At 46.1% G+C, this 19,413-nt stretch overlaps 1 protein-coding gene across 2 annotated transcripts in view; it reads right to left on the bottom strand.

Annotated features, from left to right (window-relative positions):
* Positions 1-19,413, bottom strand: part of B4GALT5 (beta-1,4-galactosyltransferase 5) — a 239,746-nt gene that overhangs the window by 13,258 nt on the left and 207,075 nt on the right. For both annotated transcript variants that reach the window (XM_069651263.1, XM_069651265.1), the window contains exons 6-7: positions 13,279-13,466; positions 3,478-3,600 (exon numbers count right to left, since the gene is read on the bottom strand). In XM_069651263.1, the coding sequence (XP_069507364.1) occupies positions 3,478-3,600; positions 13,279-13,466 (311 nt within the window). The remainder of the gene's footprint in view (positions 1-3,477; positions 3,601-13,278; positions 13,467-19,413) is intronic.

The raw sequence follows: 19,413 nt of genomic DNA, 5'->3' as shown, positions 1-19,413 counted from the left end.
AAAATATCCAGCTTCATGCAGACCACACCTCGGACAGAATCACAGCTCCACCCGAAAGAATAGCTTCAATCTGGCAGGGGTATATTGGTATCTATGGAGCACTTTAAGTTGTATCAGGGGAAACCTGGAACTAAAAGAGACCCAACGGGGTGCATACACATATCCCTCCAGACCTTGTCTGTTATATCCATATTCCAGTTCCATACCCATTTGGATCGAACCGTAAGGGGAACACCCAGAGTACTTTCCTGGATCAACCCATACAAATCCGAGACCATTCACCAGGTCCTATGCGCGGTCATAATGAATTCAAGCATAGAGTCATTAGGTGGCATGACCGGGAACTCTGCCCATAACCTTTTACATGCCCTGCGCAACCCCATGTTTTGGAGCCATTGTATAGATTGACGCTGTGTAAACCCTGGTATCTCTTGAGCATTAATTAAGTTCCCAGATACATGCAAGTGTCCCAGAGACCAAAATCCATCCCAGGCCCACTGTTGCACGCTATTAGCGTCTGCCCTAGGGAGGGAGGGGATGCAATTCCATAAGGGGAAGTCACTGTGAAAGGATTGAAGCACATTCGGAAATTTCCACATTTTACACCAGGCAAACGCAGTCACACTGGCAGGATCGAATGGACAAGGATTTGCAAACAATGGTGGTAATACCAGTGACCAAATTTCTCGTTCGCCGGCAGAGTACCTCTTAATCTTAATATGCTGATGAGATCCATTCCCTGCAAACCAGTTTGTCGCATACTGTGCATGTGCCACTATCCAGTATACCCTGAAGTCAGGGGCAGCAAACACCCCCCGCCATGTTATGTTGTTTTATCTATTTATTGAGCGCCAAAAGCCCATGGGAATCAGGGAGCATGAGCATAAGGACTAGACAGCGAATCCCATTTGAGGTGTACCGAACCAGCATGCCACATAAAAGCATTGATGATGACGCCGAGCTCCTTAAATAACTTCACTAGGGCCATAGTGGGTTGTTTTAAAAAAGATTAAGGAGCTTTGGGAGAACCACCATCTTAAGCAAGGGTATTCTACCCGCCATGATCAATGGTAAACGCGCCTAAGTCTGGAGTTTAGCTGCCAGGTGGTGTATGTACGCATTATAGCTGCGGTCCAACAAAGAGTGTTATCTGGTGACAGTGATCCCTAAGTATCTGACCTTCCGAGGTGACCAGGAGAATAGTAGTAAGTCATGTGGTTCCGTTGTCGCATCAGTCAGCGGGAAGAGGTCGGACTTGGAGCAATTTATATAGAGTCCAGACACTCCCCTAAAGACGATGATATCCCCCATAATCTGAACCAGGTATAGCTGGTGCTCCCTCACAAAGTATCTGCGTAAAGGGATATAATTTCAGGTTCACCTGTAATTCTAATCACCCTATGTCTATGTTTGTGCCTGATTAAATCCACAAGAGGCTCAATTATTATAGCGAAAAGTCCTGCCTAGTGCCTCTAGTTATTGGAAATGGGGGCAAAAAGATTCCAGTTGAAAGCACTCTAGCAGACGGTGACACATATAGAAGCTGTACCCAAGATACGAAATTGGGGACAAGATTACATTTGATCAGGACAGCATACATGAATTACCACTAGACCAAGTCAATGGGCCTCATTACCACTCAGGCGTTAAGGGTTTAACGGCGCCGTCGGCGCTGTTAACCCTTAACGCCTGATCACCATTTTAACGCCTGCTTTTAGCAGGCGTTAAAATGCAAGGCGCTAACCCGCCTTGGTGTTAATAACGGCACCGTAATTTACGGTGCCGTAATTAGCGCCTTCCCCACTCCCATTATGCCCAATGGGGCAAAAATGGGAATGGGGAAGAGTAAATGGGGAATGGGGATTTACCGCCCCACTCACCTTGGAATGGGGCGGTAAATCCGCCATCCACCATGGTGTAAACAGAGTTTACACCATGGTGGTAAAGTAGGGAACTTACCGCCTGGGTTGTAATGAGGCCCAATGTTTTTTTGTATATCAAGTGCAGCTGCCACAACCTGAGCCACTCAATCGCATCTGGCCCAGAATGTTAAAAAGACAGCACAGATTGAGCACTGTAGAGACCCCGAGAATAAAGCCTGACTGGTCTGGATGAACTATATGGGGCACGTATGGCACCACTCGAGTGGTAAAAACCATGGCAAAGATCTTGGCATCAGAGTTAATCAATGACAGGGGCAAAGAGCCACAGTGCTCGTCCCGGTTTGTTGGTATTAGCAGGACCATCAGAAAGGCCTCTCTCATGGTAGAAGGGAGCACCTGCGCCTCAGTCCACATTTTAAAAAGGTGAGGAGCCAGATATAATTTTAAAAGTGTATGAAATTCGACAGTAAGACCATCAGGGTTTGGAGCCCTGCCGGAGAGCAATGTCATCAGCAGAGAAAGGAAGGTCCAGCGCACTTCTAGCCTCGTCAACAGTATTGAACGTGGAGTCAATCTTTAATAAGCTTGTAGATTTTATTCAGGTTTTCTTGATCAATTTCATAGTTCCCGCTGAGTTCCATAGATACCTGGAAGTCACTGGCAAAGAAAAACCCCAGTTTCTCTATTTTCCACACATAACAGCTTAATATAAATGTTTATACAAGGAAGGGGACAAGCAAGCACCCTTTGGAGCCCCACAGGAAATCGGAGGAAGGCCAGATGAGGCATCTCACCAGCAAACTCTAGAGTTACGGCCACAAAGGAATGAATCAATCCACTTTATGGCTTTCTCTGAGAAATGTCCTGTGAACGCTGGTGTATTCAACAGCCGTTATGATCGAGCAGATCAAAGGCTGCTGATAAATCCAAAAGGATCAGCAGCCCGAACCATTCCTTTCAAGGGCAGTTAGCATATGAGTTTGGAGGTCCAGAAGGATGCTCTCGGTTCCGTGTTGTTGCATCTGGTTTGTAGCCATTTTATCATTTATTTTTAGAAGAAATGGGGTACTTGTCATTGGCCTAAGGTTACAATATTCTTTGGGATCCAGGCTTGTTTTTTCTTTTTTTATATCGGGTCATTACTACCTCCTTGATGGCCACAGGGAAAGTACCTTGCGCAAAGGAGGCATTTATTAATCTTCTAAAAAAGGGTGCAAACATTTTCCTACCCTCAGATTAAATCTTGAGGGAAGAAGGTCTCCAGGACAACTGGACGGGTGCATATCTCTCAGCAAGTCCATAGAAGAGGCATAGGACCATTCTTCGAGCAATTCATTTATTCTTTTTTAAATACATTCTTCAGAAAGAAAACAGAATTCTTTAATTATTTCTTAGTGCCACAAGTTGAATTTCCTACTAGTATGCGAAACACTGTTTCGCCTGCCCGACGAACACTTCTACAACTGGTTTGGTACATCTCCAGCTGAGTTGAATGCCCAACGTTGCCACAAGCTTTTACTTTCCAACTGTGCGCTTGGGTGAAATGTGTTCTCTCATAACTGACATAATACAACGCAACATTATCAAACATTACCTTTTCCAAAGATCATCATCTTCCCCGCCCCAGCCCCAGAAGGCATTTGGAAAGCCATTAATTGTTCGATACTGTTCCACGGTTAAACCACTCACTCCGCCAAAGAATTCAGCATATGGCAGCCTGAACAAACAAAAAAAGGAAACATACAACCCTTGTTACTTGAGCATCATTTTCGCATTCATACTTCCGAATACAGAGTATTTGTTTACCCTAAAATACTAAACAAATTGTGTAGGTAAATTCAGGTAAAACTTGTACCATCTGTTATATTCTTCAGAAATATAAACACATAACCAAATACTATACTTTCTAGACAGAAGCAGTTAATGATGCTTTAGGGAGAGAAAACTGCCAAACATTGAATGCTAGGTCATATAATGTTATGTATGCACTAGCTGGTCACCATGATCCAACAAGATAAGGTTACGTATATTTTTAGATGAGTACAGAGACAAATTAAAAGTACGCACAATAAATTGAAATAAATTGAAATAAAAGATGTAAAATAATGTTGTTAGGCTCATTATCATAGATATACTCGGCTGACTTAATCTCAATTAAAGATTATCATCCTGATTCATGGAATTATCTGCGCGTAAAACCCAGATTTGCGCGCCATTCTGCCCGAAAATCCCTATTTGAGGTATGGGGTTTTTCGGGCAGAATGGAGCGCAAATCTGCGTTTTACGCCAAGATAATTCCATGAATCAGTGGCTATGGGCCTCATTACGACCCGTGCGGTAACCATGGCACTAGTAGCGTCATGGTTGCTGCCGGTATTTTACCGATTCCGCCATGGTGAATGGCGGAATTACCGCCCCATTCCAAGGTTGGCAGTGCGGTAATTCCCGATTCACCATTGGCCCTTCCCCATTCCCATATTTGCCCCCATAGGGCTCAATGGAAATGGGGAAGGCGGTAGTTACGGCACCGCAAATTGCGGTACCGTACTTACTTCCAAGGTCCCTTTGCGGGTCCAATCCTTAATGGCTGGTAAAACCAGCCGTTAAGGTAGGGACCCGCAAATGGACCTCGTAATTAGGCGGTAAGGGGTTAATGGCACCGCCACCTTTTACGGCACCGTTAACCCCTTACCGCCTGGGTCGTAATGAGGCCCAATGTCATTGAATATGCAACCTCATTTTGAGCAAAGTCAAAAAAAGAATGTGTAGGTACATAATGTGATGGATAAAAGTGTGGGCAATTCAAGTTCAGCACACACACTCCACTAGACCCCCAGCTTTCTACCTGCTTCCCCAATACCCCTTCCCAGCCACATATGAGCCTATAGCTGCCATCTTACATCACTAGATATTGTCCTGCTTAAGCATGACTCCACAACAAACAGTGCATGCTTGGTGTCTTCCTCCCTGCCCCACGCCTAGTAAAATAACATCTACGGAATGTTCTGCCTCCCCGACCCCACAACCAATAGGCTCATACCTAGTGTCCTGCCTGGAAGCCACCACAAAGCAAAAAGCCTGTGCGTGGTGTACTACTTCATTAATAACTGCCAATCCGGATGTATACTAATTGACCTTTTCACAATTGACCTCGGGAGAATTGACCTCAGGAGAATTGACCTAATTTAAAAGGTCAATTAGGACATACATGCAGGGGGAAACCCCCCACCCAACCCAAACTCCCCTGCAACTCTGCGCCCAATCCCCTTATATTATTTATAATCCAAAACCAACCCAATACATACATTAAATTACTAAAATAATATAAAGGTAAGTTGTGCAGAAGGTCAATTAGGACCACTATAATTAGGTTATTTAGGACAAAAGGTCAATTGTAAAAGGTCAATTTGGGTAATACCGTCAATCCAACTCAGAGCAGATGAATCACGGTGAGGAGGTTTACCATCTGAAATTATACTGAAATGGACCCCTTAAATATGATTGTTTGCGCACACAAAAACAATCATGTCACAAAAGTACTATCGAAAGGAGTGTGTAAGCATTATTTTCCAGCGTGCTATACTTTTGCGTTTGTAAATCGCCAAATGCCTCAGGTCATGCTACAAAACTGTCACTCTTAACCACTACCGAAACTGGCAGACATTTGTACTGTATCTACTAGTTTCTCTGCCAAAATTTCTAGTCGAGATTGTCACAGGATTAACGTGTGCCATGGTCATGGGAGTAATCTAGCAGTCCAAAGGTTGGTTGTGGGGCCAGAAGATAATAGTTCTTCTGCCGCCTTCCTGACTGGACCACATGTTCCTCCTGAGCGTATCGTGATCCCTCTCTATGCATGATGCAGTGATATGTCTGGAACGCATGTGCATAAGTGTGGCATTGTGAAATGAAAGGTAATGGTTTACTCTAAAGCCTTTTTATTGCTCCTATGTGAGACTTGAAACGTTATGTCAGAGGAGCAGGCTGTGGTGTAGCACTAACAGTATTCCCCAGGAAGGTGCCCCATTGTTGACCGTACCCCCATCCCACCTAACTGAAGGGATGAGATGCAGATGAAACTTGGTGCTTGTTAGGACTCGATTTCTATACTTTGGCCTGGTGGAGGTCAAGCTAGTTTAGTGACAGGAACAACTCTGGGAGCTGTAGACAAACCAGTTCAAGGTAGCTAGGCGAGTGGTTCAGGCTAAGTCTCGGGAAAGGTGAGCCTGGTAAGTGGCCCTCATTGAGTACACACAGTAAAGAGTCAAGGAACATAGTTAGACAAACAGTTATAAACATTCTTATTTATTTTTGCCATATGACACATGTATACAATCACTGGCGTAGGGCAAAATACATGACAAACACCTGAAAGGGAATGCAACTATTAATATGCAGCACTACAGGTCCACAGAGATACAACACTCACTTTAAAAGTCCATTCCTAAGATATATGGGTCTTTGTACCCAAAGGTTTACCAACGTTCCATGCAGTTTTGTGAGACAGGAAATAGTTAGTGGATTGATTGATTGATTGATTGATATTTTATTTCTTTCGCGCTCGGACACAAGTGGTTCAGAACGCGACAAGGCAAGGGAGGGGAGGGGAACAGGGGAGAACAAAACAGCGATCTTACTAGGCCCAGTGACATTGAGAATACGCAAGTGCATGGGAGAGGGGGAGGGGAAAAGTGCATGGAAGGAGGGAGAAGTGGAAAGTGCGAAGCAGAGGAGAAACAGATAAATAACAATAAATAAATAATAAAGGCAACAAACAGTGGTAATGCAGCAGGCAATTTGCAAGTGCTAGGTTTAAGGCAGCAGACAGGGTAGGTCTGATAAGTGCATGAAGAAAAGGGGGGGGCTGTATGGGTACAGCTACAGACCCCAGTGCAAGGGGTGGCCCGGAGGCAGTGCGGGAGGGTGGCAGGTTGAGCAGGTACCTGGGCCCGAAGCACAGAGGGTGGCCAGGTGCACAGTGCCAAGAGAGAACAGATCAGCAGGGAAGAGGGGGAGCGAAGGCAGAAGGAAAGAGGAAGTTCTTGAGGTGCTTCCGGAACCGGAGATGGTTCTCAAGTTTTAGGGTGGCAGGGAGGCTGTTCCAGAGGGAGGCCCCAGCCGAAGACAGTGGAGGGGTTCTGGGGCCCAACGAAGGGGTAGAGAAGTTGTTCTAGTGCATAAAAGTGTCCCCCACTTTCGGAATGCATGCACGAGCAAGCAATGGAAAGCCAAATTGTTAAAACACTTTTCAAAAGTTACCAAACTTTTAAAAAGGAGATATGGGGTTCAGGTAAGTACTGTTAAATCTCACCCCCCATTCTCTGATGCTTCTTAGGACTAGGGAGGTCTTCAGAAGAGGGTCCAAGTTCTCTTTTCCCACCTTCAGCTCTGGTCCTTGATGTCCAGGTGTTGCAGGTTCGAACACTTCTCTGATCAGCGGCAAATGCTGGTCCAAGGTCTTTAGGATGGAGAATGCAGAAGAACTTGACAGAAAGTCCCCTCTCAGCACAGGACTGGATGCAGGAAATCTGTTTTGGACAATGGCTACCGATGCACAGGGACACACTTCTCACAGTCGGACTTAGCCACGTATCTCTGGTCCCCTCGAAGCTGGAACCAAGAAATGTGGCAGAGAGGAGTCCTGTAACACATACTGTCAATCCCCGAAGTTCCAGGCCTCAATGCGGAATGGTGGTGTAGACCAAACTCTGAGCTGGGCAGTCACTGTGAGATCCAGGGGCACTTCTGAGAGCTCTTCTTCACAGGACTCCCAGCTGACATCAAGAACAGATGTACCCTCCATTCCAAGTATCGAAGCTCCTTCACAGGACTTCTGAACATCACCTACAAGACAGGGCTCTTCCAGGACAACAGCATAAATTGGTCACTAAGGGCCAGATTATAGAAACATTGCACTGGTGCAAGTGCGAAGTTGCACGGTATTAGTACAAGGGGAAAGCTTGCCCTATTTTTAAAAACACTGGGACATATTAGAACACTATTGCACCATGACAGGTGCAGTTTGGTATGGTATACGCACCAGACCAAAAATTGCCATAGTGCAAAAAAGATACATTTTCAATACGTTTTTTCACCACAGCAAAGTTTGTCCTAGTGCTAATACCATTCCCTATTAGCACTAGGGCAAACTTTGCCCTGCTGCAATAATGCAGTGAAAATGTATCTGTTTTGCCCGGGGGCAATTCTTTCTCTAGTGCTTATACCATACCAAACTGCACTTGTCATGGTCCAATAGCTTTCTAATATGTTCCAGTGTATTTTAAAAATAGGGCAAACTTTCCCCTAGTGCTAATACCGTGCAACTTTGCACTTGCACCGGTGCAAAGTTTCTGTAAATCTTCAGGTCCTAGAACTTCTGGTATGGCCAAAGGTTGTGGTCTATAAAGCCATTCTGTCCTACAAAAGGTGGGGGCCTAAATAAAACATTTTTAAAAAGCCAATCTGCTTGCAGTGGTTTCTGGTAACTGGCGTATTCCAAGCAACGACGTGCACAACGTGATGAGGAGGGAGGGCTAAGGAGCTTGGCCGCATCTGCCAGGTGCGGTCCGCAGGGTATTCGAGTGGCTGGTGGGGGTAATGTGCAAGATTCCAGACCGCATCTGCAAAGTGCCGGAAGTATTTCTTCAGCGAGGGGGTGGAGCTATCCACCCCCACCTCATTAAGGTCAGGAAGAGTGGGGGAATGTTTTAGTGCAAGGTGCAGCCCATGGGAGTAGTGCCACCCACACCGGGCTATCAGCTGGGTACTCCTTCTGATCATGGGAGCGCCACATCAAGAGCCTTGCAGGCAGACACTCCCAAGGGGAAATGATGCAGCATCCCCATATTGGGCACTTTACAGTCCATACAGGATTTCAGAGCCATACCGGCTTGTATGGGCCAGAAATTAGCCAATGGGCGAGTGCAACGTCACTCCACCAGGATATAATACATATCAAATCCAAGAGGGTTGCCATTCTAGGGAACTAAATCATACTGATTTCCATAAAGTTAAAACTATCCTGTTTGTGGTATTATCAATCCTTTGGGCTACCGCATATCAGATCTCAAGTGACCATCTTACACATAACTGCATATTTAAAACTATGCCTTTCTCACTAGAAAGTGATCCTCCTGCCTGGTCAACGTGGTTAACCTTTAGGTCATTGGGGTTATATCCAAGATGCATCGCATAAAGAAAATATGTTCTCCAGGATTTCAGTTCAAAGGGGACATTAAATCTGCAGGGAGGTCTTTCCTGGGGAGCCCCGAAGAGCAGAATGGTAATGGATAAGAATGTTGAGCCCAATTGGATTATAGTTATCCATTTAAAATAATGCCCCATCTCAGTTGCCAATGCTCTCAAATTATATAAAAAATTGTCTTGAGAGCTCACAGTATTCAAGATGTTCCCAACAACAGCCAGCCGCATGGCTTTTCCCACCCTCTGGAACTTGAAATCAGCATTAATCTTCCTAATGGCCTGAACAACTTTTACCCATCAATGGTTGACTCACATCTCTGAAGATGCATAGGGCCTCATTAGGACCCAGGCGGTAAGGGGTTTACGGCGGCGTAAACAGCGCCGACCCTTACCGCCTGATTCCGAGGTCCCTTAGCGCCATGGAGGATTTAACACCTGCTTTTAGCAGGTGTTAAAATCCATGGCGCTAAGGGACCTTGTTGTTAATTACGCCACCGTAATTTACGGTGGCGTAATTAACGCCTTCCCCACTCCCATTATGCCCTATGGGGCAAAAATGGGAATGGGGAAGGGTAAATGGGGATTGGGGACTTACCGCCCCGCCAACCTCGGAATGGGGCGGTAAGTCCGCCAACCACCATGGCGGTAACTTACCGCCTGGGTCGTAATGAGGCCCATAGTCTGCTTACTCCTGGAATAATAAATTACAGTGCAGGCAATCTGCACTTTCTACAATAACCACTGGCATAATTATAGAGATGCAAGAAACACTTCCTTATGCCCTCGAGGCACAGTTTAGGCCCTTCGTGAGCAAACATTATACATAGTTCCAATGACATGCGTGCAGCAATGCAACCAGAGTGCAATGTTAGTCATGTATACATGAAACTGGCTGGAGCTACATAGGAGACACCTTGCAAAAGATCTTCCCTTGGTGATTCAGGCACCACCTTTTTAATCACGCATCTGTCATTTACAACTACAATGGCACGTGATCGAAACAATGCATAGAATGCAACACAAGCACTTCTCTGGCCATTTGAGATGAGTTCGAGGCAGTCCCCACCCTCCAATATGAGGAGACAAAGCCACAGAACTCGATTGGCCAGGTCGCCACCCAATGTGTCTAACCATCAGGTGGATGGAGCAGGATTCCCTGGTCTTGTTAACCCTTCCTGAGACACAGCGCTATATTCCTATCAAACAGAGTCCGAGGAGTCTTAGTCCCTAACTATGACAGATCGCAAAGCAGAGTTCATCTTTAACAGCGAGAGTTTAGTGAAACCAACCCGCCTGCATACCAGATGAGACAGAAGCTTCCAAGCCACCTGGAAAGAGCACGTTCAAAGCAGTGAGAATCGAGAACCCAGGCATTCAAGCAGAGCGGAATCACAAATAGAACTACACAAGATTCTAAGATGGAGCAGCGCACATAGCTCATATTTGAAGCCACAGAGCTGACAAGTGAAAAGAATAGAGGCCCTTTACCACTTACCTGGTAGAAGAGGACTAACCATTGCCAAACTTACCAATTAGGAACCCAATGGAAAATGGGCCAATCAGAAGACCTGAGCTAAATTGTTCAAAAGAGCCCAGGCCTGCTTATAAATCAACACACCAGCCCAGATGTCTAAAATTAGTTGTAGACAGCCACTAGGGGCACAAGTTGAGTGGCAGCAGACTTGCTATTCACCACTCTCTGGAGGAAGAGGAAGACCTCTGCCTGGGCCAAGGTGGCTTACTTACTGGCAGTTTTACAGCGGAAACTCTGGCAGACCCTAGCAGAGACTACACTACCAGGACCAGTGATCTACACGAGGGGGATCCAACAACAAGGATATACCAAAGGAACCTGAAAATGTGGAAGACTTGAGAACCGTGGTCTTCCAAGAGGACCTGAGATGAAGGAAATCCTGAAAAGGAGAAACCCCTGGCAGGAGAGGGAGAATATGGGCTGCCTGACAAGGATAGTGTAGGAGAGGGGAGAAAGACTATTTGCATCTAGAAAGAATGAATGCAAGGGTGGTGGGAGTAAAGCAAGCCACCATCCCTGGAGCACTGTCCAGTACAATCCTATTTCCTCGTTAGAGGGTGCATTTCAGTAAATTCAATAACGGAAGACATTTGTCTATGGTTGTCTGACTTTGTTCCTTCATCCATTCTTTTTCTTAGGATGTATTGTTGGACACCCTGCTCCACCTCCTGCAATGTCCTCATCAGAAGGTGTTGGCTGTTTTTGTGCGGTGACCTCATCAGTTTTGTGTGCGTCTCTGGTCGAAATCAACCTTTGTTTTTCATGCTCCAACCATTTGGTTGTATGAGTGTTGTGTACTCTACTTCAAGTGGCTGTCCTCCATCTTGTGCTTCGGGATAATTATATAGCCTTGTAACTCGTCATAGCAAGTTATACCAACCTGTCAGATAAAATGTCTGAACCACAGACTGCTAGGCCTACAAGAGCAGCCTACATCACCCCCTTGCCAACCCCAAATTCAAGCTCCAAAAAGCGGGTGGCAGTAGCTTTCCCAGGATTGACAGCAAGCTTTAGAACACCTTGCCGGTCCAATTAAGAGCTCAGGAATCATTTTGGATATTCCCTAAATATAGCTTAAAACATACCTCTTTGCTCAAAGTTTGGTTAATTAACGCACCCCGTTCGTGACTGCTGTACATATTGAAATCCCACAAGCCTTCCTTGAATGCCTATCTGCAACTATATAACTAATGTATCTCACCGCCTGACCTGTACATATATATATATACTGCCTTATGATTAGTGTATGCGTGTAACCTGAAGAAGAAGGAAGGGAGATATAAGGGCGACCCTCTTTTTTGTAAGGGGGCTTGACTCAAGAGGGTAGGAGATACTGTAAGGGAGGAAGAGAGTCAAAACTACCCTAACCAAAGGCGTGACATAGGGTCACCAGGTTTTTGCAGAGGAGCTAGGTAACTGCTAGCACAATAGACAAAAAACCCACGGATGCGGGAATGGCAACAAATGGGTTTTTTTATTTTACACTAACAAAGAACAAAACAAATATACAAGCTGCGCCTGGGCGCTGGATATGTGCATTATTTGAGCATATTTTTGTCTGCGTTTTTGTGAGTTAGTAGGCAGAGTGACAAACAGTATAGATTTCAAGTATTGTTTTAAATGACAATACATTCAACATTGTTTAACATTGTCGTCAACCTGAGTAACAACTGTAACTTTTTCTGTAAACTAGCACCCAGATGGCTTTGGGCTTGGCACGCTATACAAGCAACTACATTTTTTTTAAAAACGCTAAAGGCCCAGAGATTAATGTAGAGGCCCAAATGAGGCAATGACCTTCAATATGGTCTCTGATACCTTCAACAGCTGATGTAGTCCCCCACAGCAGACTATTAACACCCAGGCCATACAACTGGAGGTTAATTTTTCTCCCCTGTGGAATTGGTTTTGCATGATCCAAATGCAACCCACATGTCAAAGATTCAAGCTCTGGAAAAACAAAATTGAAAATAAAACTTGACGAAATCACAGATGGCCATAACCATGGCAGGTGGATGCGAGTTTCCGCCATCAGGGTCTCTACTATGACCACAGAGTAAAGAACTGGTGAGTGCCAAAAGTGTAAAAAGCAAACAAATTTAAAGCGCCTATAGGTTTGCGGAGCCCTTCAAATGGCTTAGAATGCAGCACACTACTGGTGATTACTATCGGCATTGCAAGCGATATTTGCTCAGACGCACATCCCGTGTATAATTATGAGTTACTCCCCTTATTTTGCAGTTATTTCCACTGTTTACCCCTAGGAGTCCCTCTTTTATCATCATAATGTGGCCATGCTCCTGGCAGCATTGTGTTTATTGCCAGGTTTCTCGTTGGCGTCTGTGGGTTGTTTTGATCATTATCACAGTTCACAACACTAGTGCATGGGAAACAACATGCTGAAATTAACAAGAGTGACATTGTGTAATTAAATGCATTGGTACGCACAAAATCAAAAACATGGCACACCGGATCAGTACCCAACGATGTGCACGCTACAAACTAATTATCACCGAATGCACTGTGAATATTTCGACAAATCAGTGGCAACAATAAAACAAAACAAACAAAAAAAACCCTTCACAGTATGCACATGGCCTGTGCTCACATTCTATTTCTCAACGGTCTGATGCCAATGCATGCAAGGTGAACACTTACAAATACATGTATTTATCCAGTTTCGCTGCAAAGTGTCGCGGCATCTGCCCGCAGCCGTAGTAGTTGCGGTCATTTTCAGGTATGTGGTCCACATCATGAAAAATCATGCAGTCCCAGTCGAGGTCCTTCATCGCTTCAACAAATCCAACATTAAAAAGCATGGCACGGTTGAAGGGTTGGTTCCCAGCCTTTAAAATTGAAAATAAATGTAAATGTTACCATTTGCACTTAGATATCGTTACTTACGAAACATAGTACAGATGTCCTTTGCAAACTGAACACGGAAGTGGAAATTAGTCGAATATTTCCTTAAAGACAAAGTACCAGTGGAAACAGGCCAATCAAGTGATAGTCACAAAACAAGATTTGGCAGAATTGCATCTACAAAGTCGAGAGGTAAAGAACACAGGTAGGCTTTGCTCTTTGAAACAAAATATCATAAAGAGATCCAACCTAGTGACCTTCCCACACAGAGTACAGTTGTGAGTGTACCGTAAGTACTATGGAGTCAGAACAGTACAGTTTCGGAAATGGGCCACCGTTCTTATGGCCCGGCAGTGCTCTGTTTACATAACCATGTGAAATTATAATGCTCTGTTTGTGGACAGAATCCTCCCTTCTCCTAACAGCAATGGGAGGGTTATTTTAAACAAAGCCTGTGCAGACTTGCTGAGCTTGTTTTGGCCGGAACCTCGGATTTTCAGGTTGCGGGGAAACCCTGCAAACCGGTCACACAACTGGAGCCAGTCTGTTTAATCCCATGTCTACCTTTGTGTAAGTGAACAAGGTCACGCTGTATCAACGCCATGAGGTTTCTGAGACAAAGGACACGCCCCATGATCCAGTCTACTCTGACGCCAAAGAGCTCTCCGATAAGGTGATACAACCAGAGATCGCAGATCTACAGGGGTTTACTCCATGGGTGAATGCCATGAGGAACCATAGTGTGTGCAAACGAATGAACTGGAATGACTAATATCCCTGATATAATTGCATTGTGTGTCAATAGAATTAGACTTGGCCATAGGCACTGAAGTCGTTCACTGGCATCATTCCATGCTTATTTCCTTCCAGGCACCGTAACACGGGTTCGTTGTAAGATCCCTGGCACTGGCAGAGGTACCACACCCGTAAAGCTATGCAAAGTAACCCTTGCTTATACTGGCCAGATGCCTGGGAGACAGGTGGATCTTTTCCAGCGAGCTTGCATCCTTTCCAAAAATGTAGTGTAGATTTAGCCACACCCTCCGAACAGAGGAAACATTTACCAAATTCCCCTACACCATCTAAACACCAGCAACTGTCCATAAAAATATTGTTAAGAAACGGACAAAATAAAATTCTGCAAAACGAAATATTCTGCTAAGGGAACAAGAAAGTAGCTTGACTTTGGCTTTCTGACTAAGACATTTTTCACTCGCATTCTGCGGAGCCCGCAGCAGCTAAGTGTGGTAGTGGGCGGTAGCAGGTAGAGAGGTGCGGATGGCGCCTGACCCCCCACCCCCCAGTGGGTGCCTGACTAGTAAGGGCAGAGTGCTACGCACAAAAGGTCGCTTCCGCAGGATTGCTGCCTTCTGTGCTGTGGTGCAACCTTTCTGTGTGGCATTCAGACATAGAACTTTTTATTTAAGCCATTCATTTAAAAAAAAACGTTGTAACTACTAATTAAAACTACACATTTTAAACCTTTCAAACATCACGGTTAATGTTGCCTTGAATATTTATGGCGCTCAAACCGTACTTCAGAGGGTTCTAAGTGCAATGTTTTTAACAGTGTTCCTTTGCTTACACACAACAGCAAAAGTAAAGGGAGTGCTTCAGTGTGGCTTGAGTTGTGGCCATGAGGTGCTCCAACACTTTGCGGCTTTGGCGTTTGAGATCGGGATTGTGAGAGTGCTTGGAGTCATTGTCCTGCTGCATCGGCCGACGGCTGGGCCGCAGTGGGTCTGATCTAAGCTCTGGGCTTGAAGCCGCGGGCATGGAAGGCAAAGAGGTCTGCTGGTGCCTCATGTGATGAAGGTAGTGACCTAAGCACAGCGCTTCAGAGTTATTGTGTAGAGTGCGGGGGTACCTCAACCGTATACTGGTATATGAAACATGAGGGAAGAAAAGTTCCTTATGGGTACCTCGTGCTAGAGCTTGTGTCACACAGAGTATCTTTCTAGTGTTGTATACTACTTAAGACCTGTATATTCACACAGTTTTGTAAAGATCTGGTAAATAAACAATGCATTCATTGTAGAATGAATGAAAAGGGGAATCCCCCTGGTCTTTCTTGTCCAATATATTGATGTGTTCTAATTTGTAAGCCAACACCAATGCCACGGGAAAGCTAACAAGTGACCGGGAAGAAACACAACCTTTAAAGATCGGCAACCACAACAAATACAAGACACTTTGATCTCCGGAATGCCAGTCTAATTAGGATTTGGAACAATCAAGTTATACACAAGACTTCAAAGAAAGAGGACAACGTGAGATTATTAACACTCTTACAACTTGGATGCAACTGATGAAATGCTTGGCCTTGAAAAGTCCTACAGGTGAAACATACAGCACGTGCATCGCACAACAGTGATCATGCATGCTTCACATGCACAATATTTCGATCGAGTGGACGAGCTGGCTTTGGCTGTCCCTTCTAACAAGAGGAACCTCCTGGAACCCTGTTTTCTTGGATACATTTACCAAATTCATGATTAGATCATGCAACAATCTCACTGAATCCGACATGGATATTCGTTTCAATGCTGTAAATATTAACAATACTATGAAAGAGTTCCTAGACTTGACTTCTGGGAAATGGCCAGTTTATAAGCTTCATGTGCACGGGAATGCATGCCCGTGATATGCAACCTGCGATGAAAAAGAGGGACTATAATTAGAGGTCACAAAACTTCTATAGGGATGACCTGAATGGTTTTCTTCTGGAGAAACATAAGAATTGCCCAGGCTCTTAAACATCATTTATGTATTTCTGATAGCTCATCTAGGTTGAAGGGTTTGGGCTCTCCCTCAGTTACAAGGTTTTGGGAAATGGTAAACTGCTCGAAATGTTCAACTAGGCTTCGTCAAGAAATCCGAATGTCACTTTTGATAAAACCATTATAAAGCACCTTATTATGAAGTCCAAAAATTCAAGAGAGAGAGAGAGAGAGAGAGAGGTAGGTACTAGAAGAAGGCAATCTTTGTTCGATATGTTAGTTATTCCTTTAAAATGTATTACTACTGTATACAGTTTGAAACTGTCTATTAAAGCATTTTTAAAAGGGAATACAAAAAATCGAAGTACCCTTTTTTTACCACGCCACTCCAAATATGGGAAATGGCAAGGTTACAATTTACTTAAGTTCATTCACAAGAAGAGAGAACAATCAATCTTTCTTGGACATTTTCTTAAATGGGCTGAAGCCATTGAGTCACTGAAACATGCTGCACAAAAAACGATTATCACTTGGAAAAGCCCCATCTGATGCAAAGCGAAAATCAATATCAAGAGCTTCTGAAACACAACAAACTTCTGGGAACTTGCCGACTAGAGGACAAGAGCAACTTTCTCCAAGCAACATCCTCCAGTGCACATACGACACCAGAGCAAACTGAAGCAAGGCTTGCTAAAAAGAGGACAAGAGCAACATCTACCAGGGCACATGGGACAACACTCTATAAGGACACAGGCAATGCCGGGTACCCCAGCTAGTGACACTCTAAAATACAATGTTGATTAGTGATCTCAAGTCTAGAAGATCTTGTTTAGTAATATTGTGAACGCTCCATCTCTATCGCCTACATGGCCAGAAGCACAAGTTGTCCCTATTTTTAAAAAAAGGTGATAGAGGTAAGTCTAGTTAGTACCAACCTATTGCCCAACTTGATGCATGAAGTAAGATCTTTGCCTCATTAGTGCTAAAAGTAGAAAATTGGGCAACCCACCCCTAGAAGATGGCCCAAATTTCAAGTTGGATTTAAGTAGAAATAGTGTAAGGAATGGAAGGATTCTGCAAATGCTGTATGACAACAGAGGATTTTCTAAGTGACTATGACATGCAAAGATTAATCCCCAGCCTTTGATAGAGTAGATTGTTCGAGTCTATAAAACAAACTACATGAAATGGAACATCCCTGATGGCTTGTTAACTTGTCTAAAGCTGAAACATGCAAACAATTCTTTGCTGGTCAGACTTAATGCAGAAGGTGATCTTTCCAGGCCAATACATAACGTTAAATCGTTCTTCATCCGGGCTATGTGCTTGCTCCCACCAGCTTCCATTTATGGAACAATGTACTCTTCCAACATGAAAGACTGGGTCATCTTAACCTGAACTGGCTTGCTTACGCAGACGATCTTATTTTATGTACGCTGCCCCAATTGGCCTGCAGCGTAAGCTCAATGCTTTTGCAAATACACTAATAGAAATCGACTAATAAACCCAATTAAGTCTAAGATTCTTTCTTTTTTCACTCGGAAAGTAGCTCATAAATTCCATTGGTTTGTTGGGCAGGAATGGATTGAAACGGTTAAAGAATTGATCTATTTCGGGGGGCGCTGTTGAGCAGCCTGCAAGATGGCCGCTTGATGCTCGAGCTCCACGCCTAGCCGCCTTCTATCCGGCTACATCTGCGGTTCCCTGCCTGATCCTGGTACCCCGCCTCGCACAAACGACGGCTGCTGGTGGGGGCTCTTCCCACACCAACTCCTGAAGGAAATCGTTCTACGGGTGCCCGTAATCCGCCCGCGTACGGCCCGAGTTGGCGCTTCCCGCCGCCCCCATTGCAGCCGGATCGTGCCTGCATCTCTGGCGCGGCTCCTCCACGCCGCTGCGCCGGGGCTCCGGCTGTCCCCGCTTGCCCGCCCCTCCGGGAGGAGGAACATTACTGCGCCGGCCGCCGGGCCGTGGCTGAGGGCGTGGGCTGAGCGGGCCCGCGGGTGACCATTGCCCGCCCGGCGGCGGACTCAGGGTGCCCACAGCGGCCCTGTCCCATCGTACGCCTCCCGTCCTGCGGATTGGGCGCGACTCCTCCACGACTCCTCCACGCCGCTGGGCCGTGGTTCCAGCCATCTCCGCCTGCCCGCCCCTCCAGGAGGAGGAACATTGCCGCGGCTGTGTGTGTGGGCTGTGCGGGCCTGCCGGTGATCGCCGCCCGCCCGGCTGCGGACCTTCCCCTCCGCCCCCGGGGGGTTGCTGGAGATCCGACGCGCTGCAGCGGCCCCGCCTGGACCTGATCGGCATACTACGAGGTGAGAGCCGGGGGTGGCTGTGATTTGCGTCGTCCCGGCCTGCTGTGACCTGGACGTATGGATCGCGGCCCTTCCTGTTGGGTCTGCATGGGGGCCTCTCCCCGCTCCTGAGTCTACGCTACACCTTACCTCCTCCGGGGCGGGTGACCTGCTCCACACCTAATGGACCCCCACCTCTCTGGTCCGGCTTGATCCTCGCCACATTAACCGGGCCCGCCACTGGCAGCGAACCTCCCCGCACCGTTCCCTCTGGCTCTGGGGCATCTCCTCTGCGCACCTCGCCTCCTCAGCGCTCCAACTTCATGTGGACTGCGCGCGGCCCGCCTTGGTGGGGTCCGCCGCTGGGTCTGCGCTGGGGGGGCAGCCGGTCCCTCTGCTGAGCCCTGCATTGGCTTAATATTTTCAACTCCCACGCATATGGTATTCTTCCCTCTCGGCTCGGGGACTTCACCGACCTAGGCCTACTAGGCCGCTTCCTGCGTGCCCGTAGCAGCACGTGCCACTGGATTTGGCTACCCTTCGCTCGGCATCTCTCTCTCATTCTCTACCATCGACCATGTCGAATCGCTCCAAGAGCGGCGCTAGAGGGGGTGCCATGGACAAATTTACTAAGGCGGTCCCTCGATCCGAGGGGGGCCACACATCGACTACGCCGGAGGAACCTGATGCCGAGCAGACCCCCGCGGCTCCATCCCCTGATCTTACGGCCATGATGGAATCGATGGCAAAAAACTTCGCCTCCTTTCATGAGAAGCTTGACGACATCAATGCTAATGTGGCTTCGCTCAAAACACGTGTCGATCAGGCTGGCTCCAGAATTACAGAGGCCGAGAATCGGATTTCGACCAACGAGGACGTTATACACACGCTACAGGACACAGTGGCTGCCTTGTCGC

Source organism: Ambystoma mexicanum, chromosome 3p, assembly GCF_040938575.1.
Source record: "Ambystoma mexicanum isolate Mex_15411 chromosome 3p, UKY_AmexF1_1, whole genome shotgun sequence".
Lineage (NCBI taxonomy): Eukaryota > Metazoa > Chordata > Amphibia > Caudata > Ambystomatidae > Ambystoma > Ambystoma mexicanum.
Note: the sequence above shows the minus strand (reverse complement) of the source record. Positions and strands in the feature narration are given on the sequence as shown.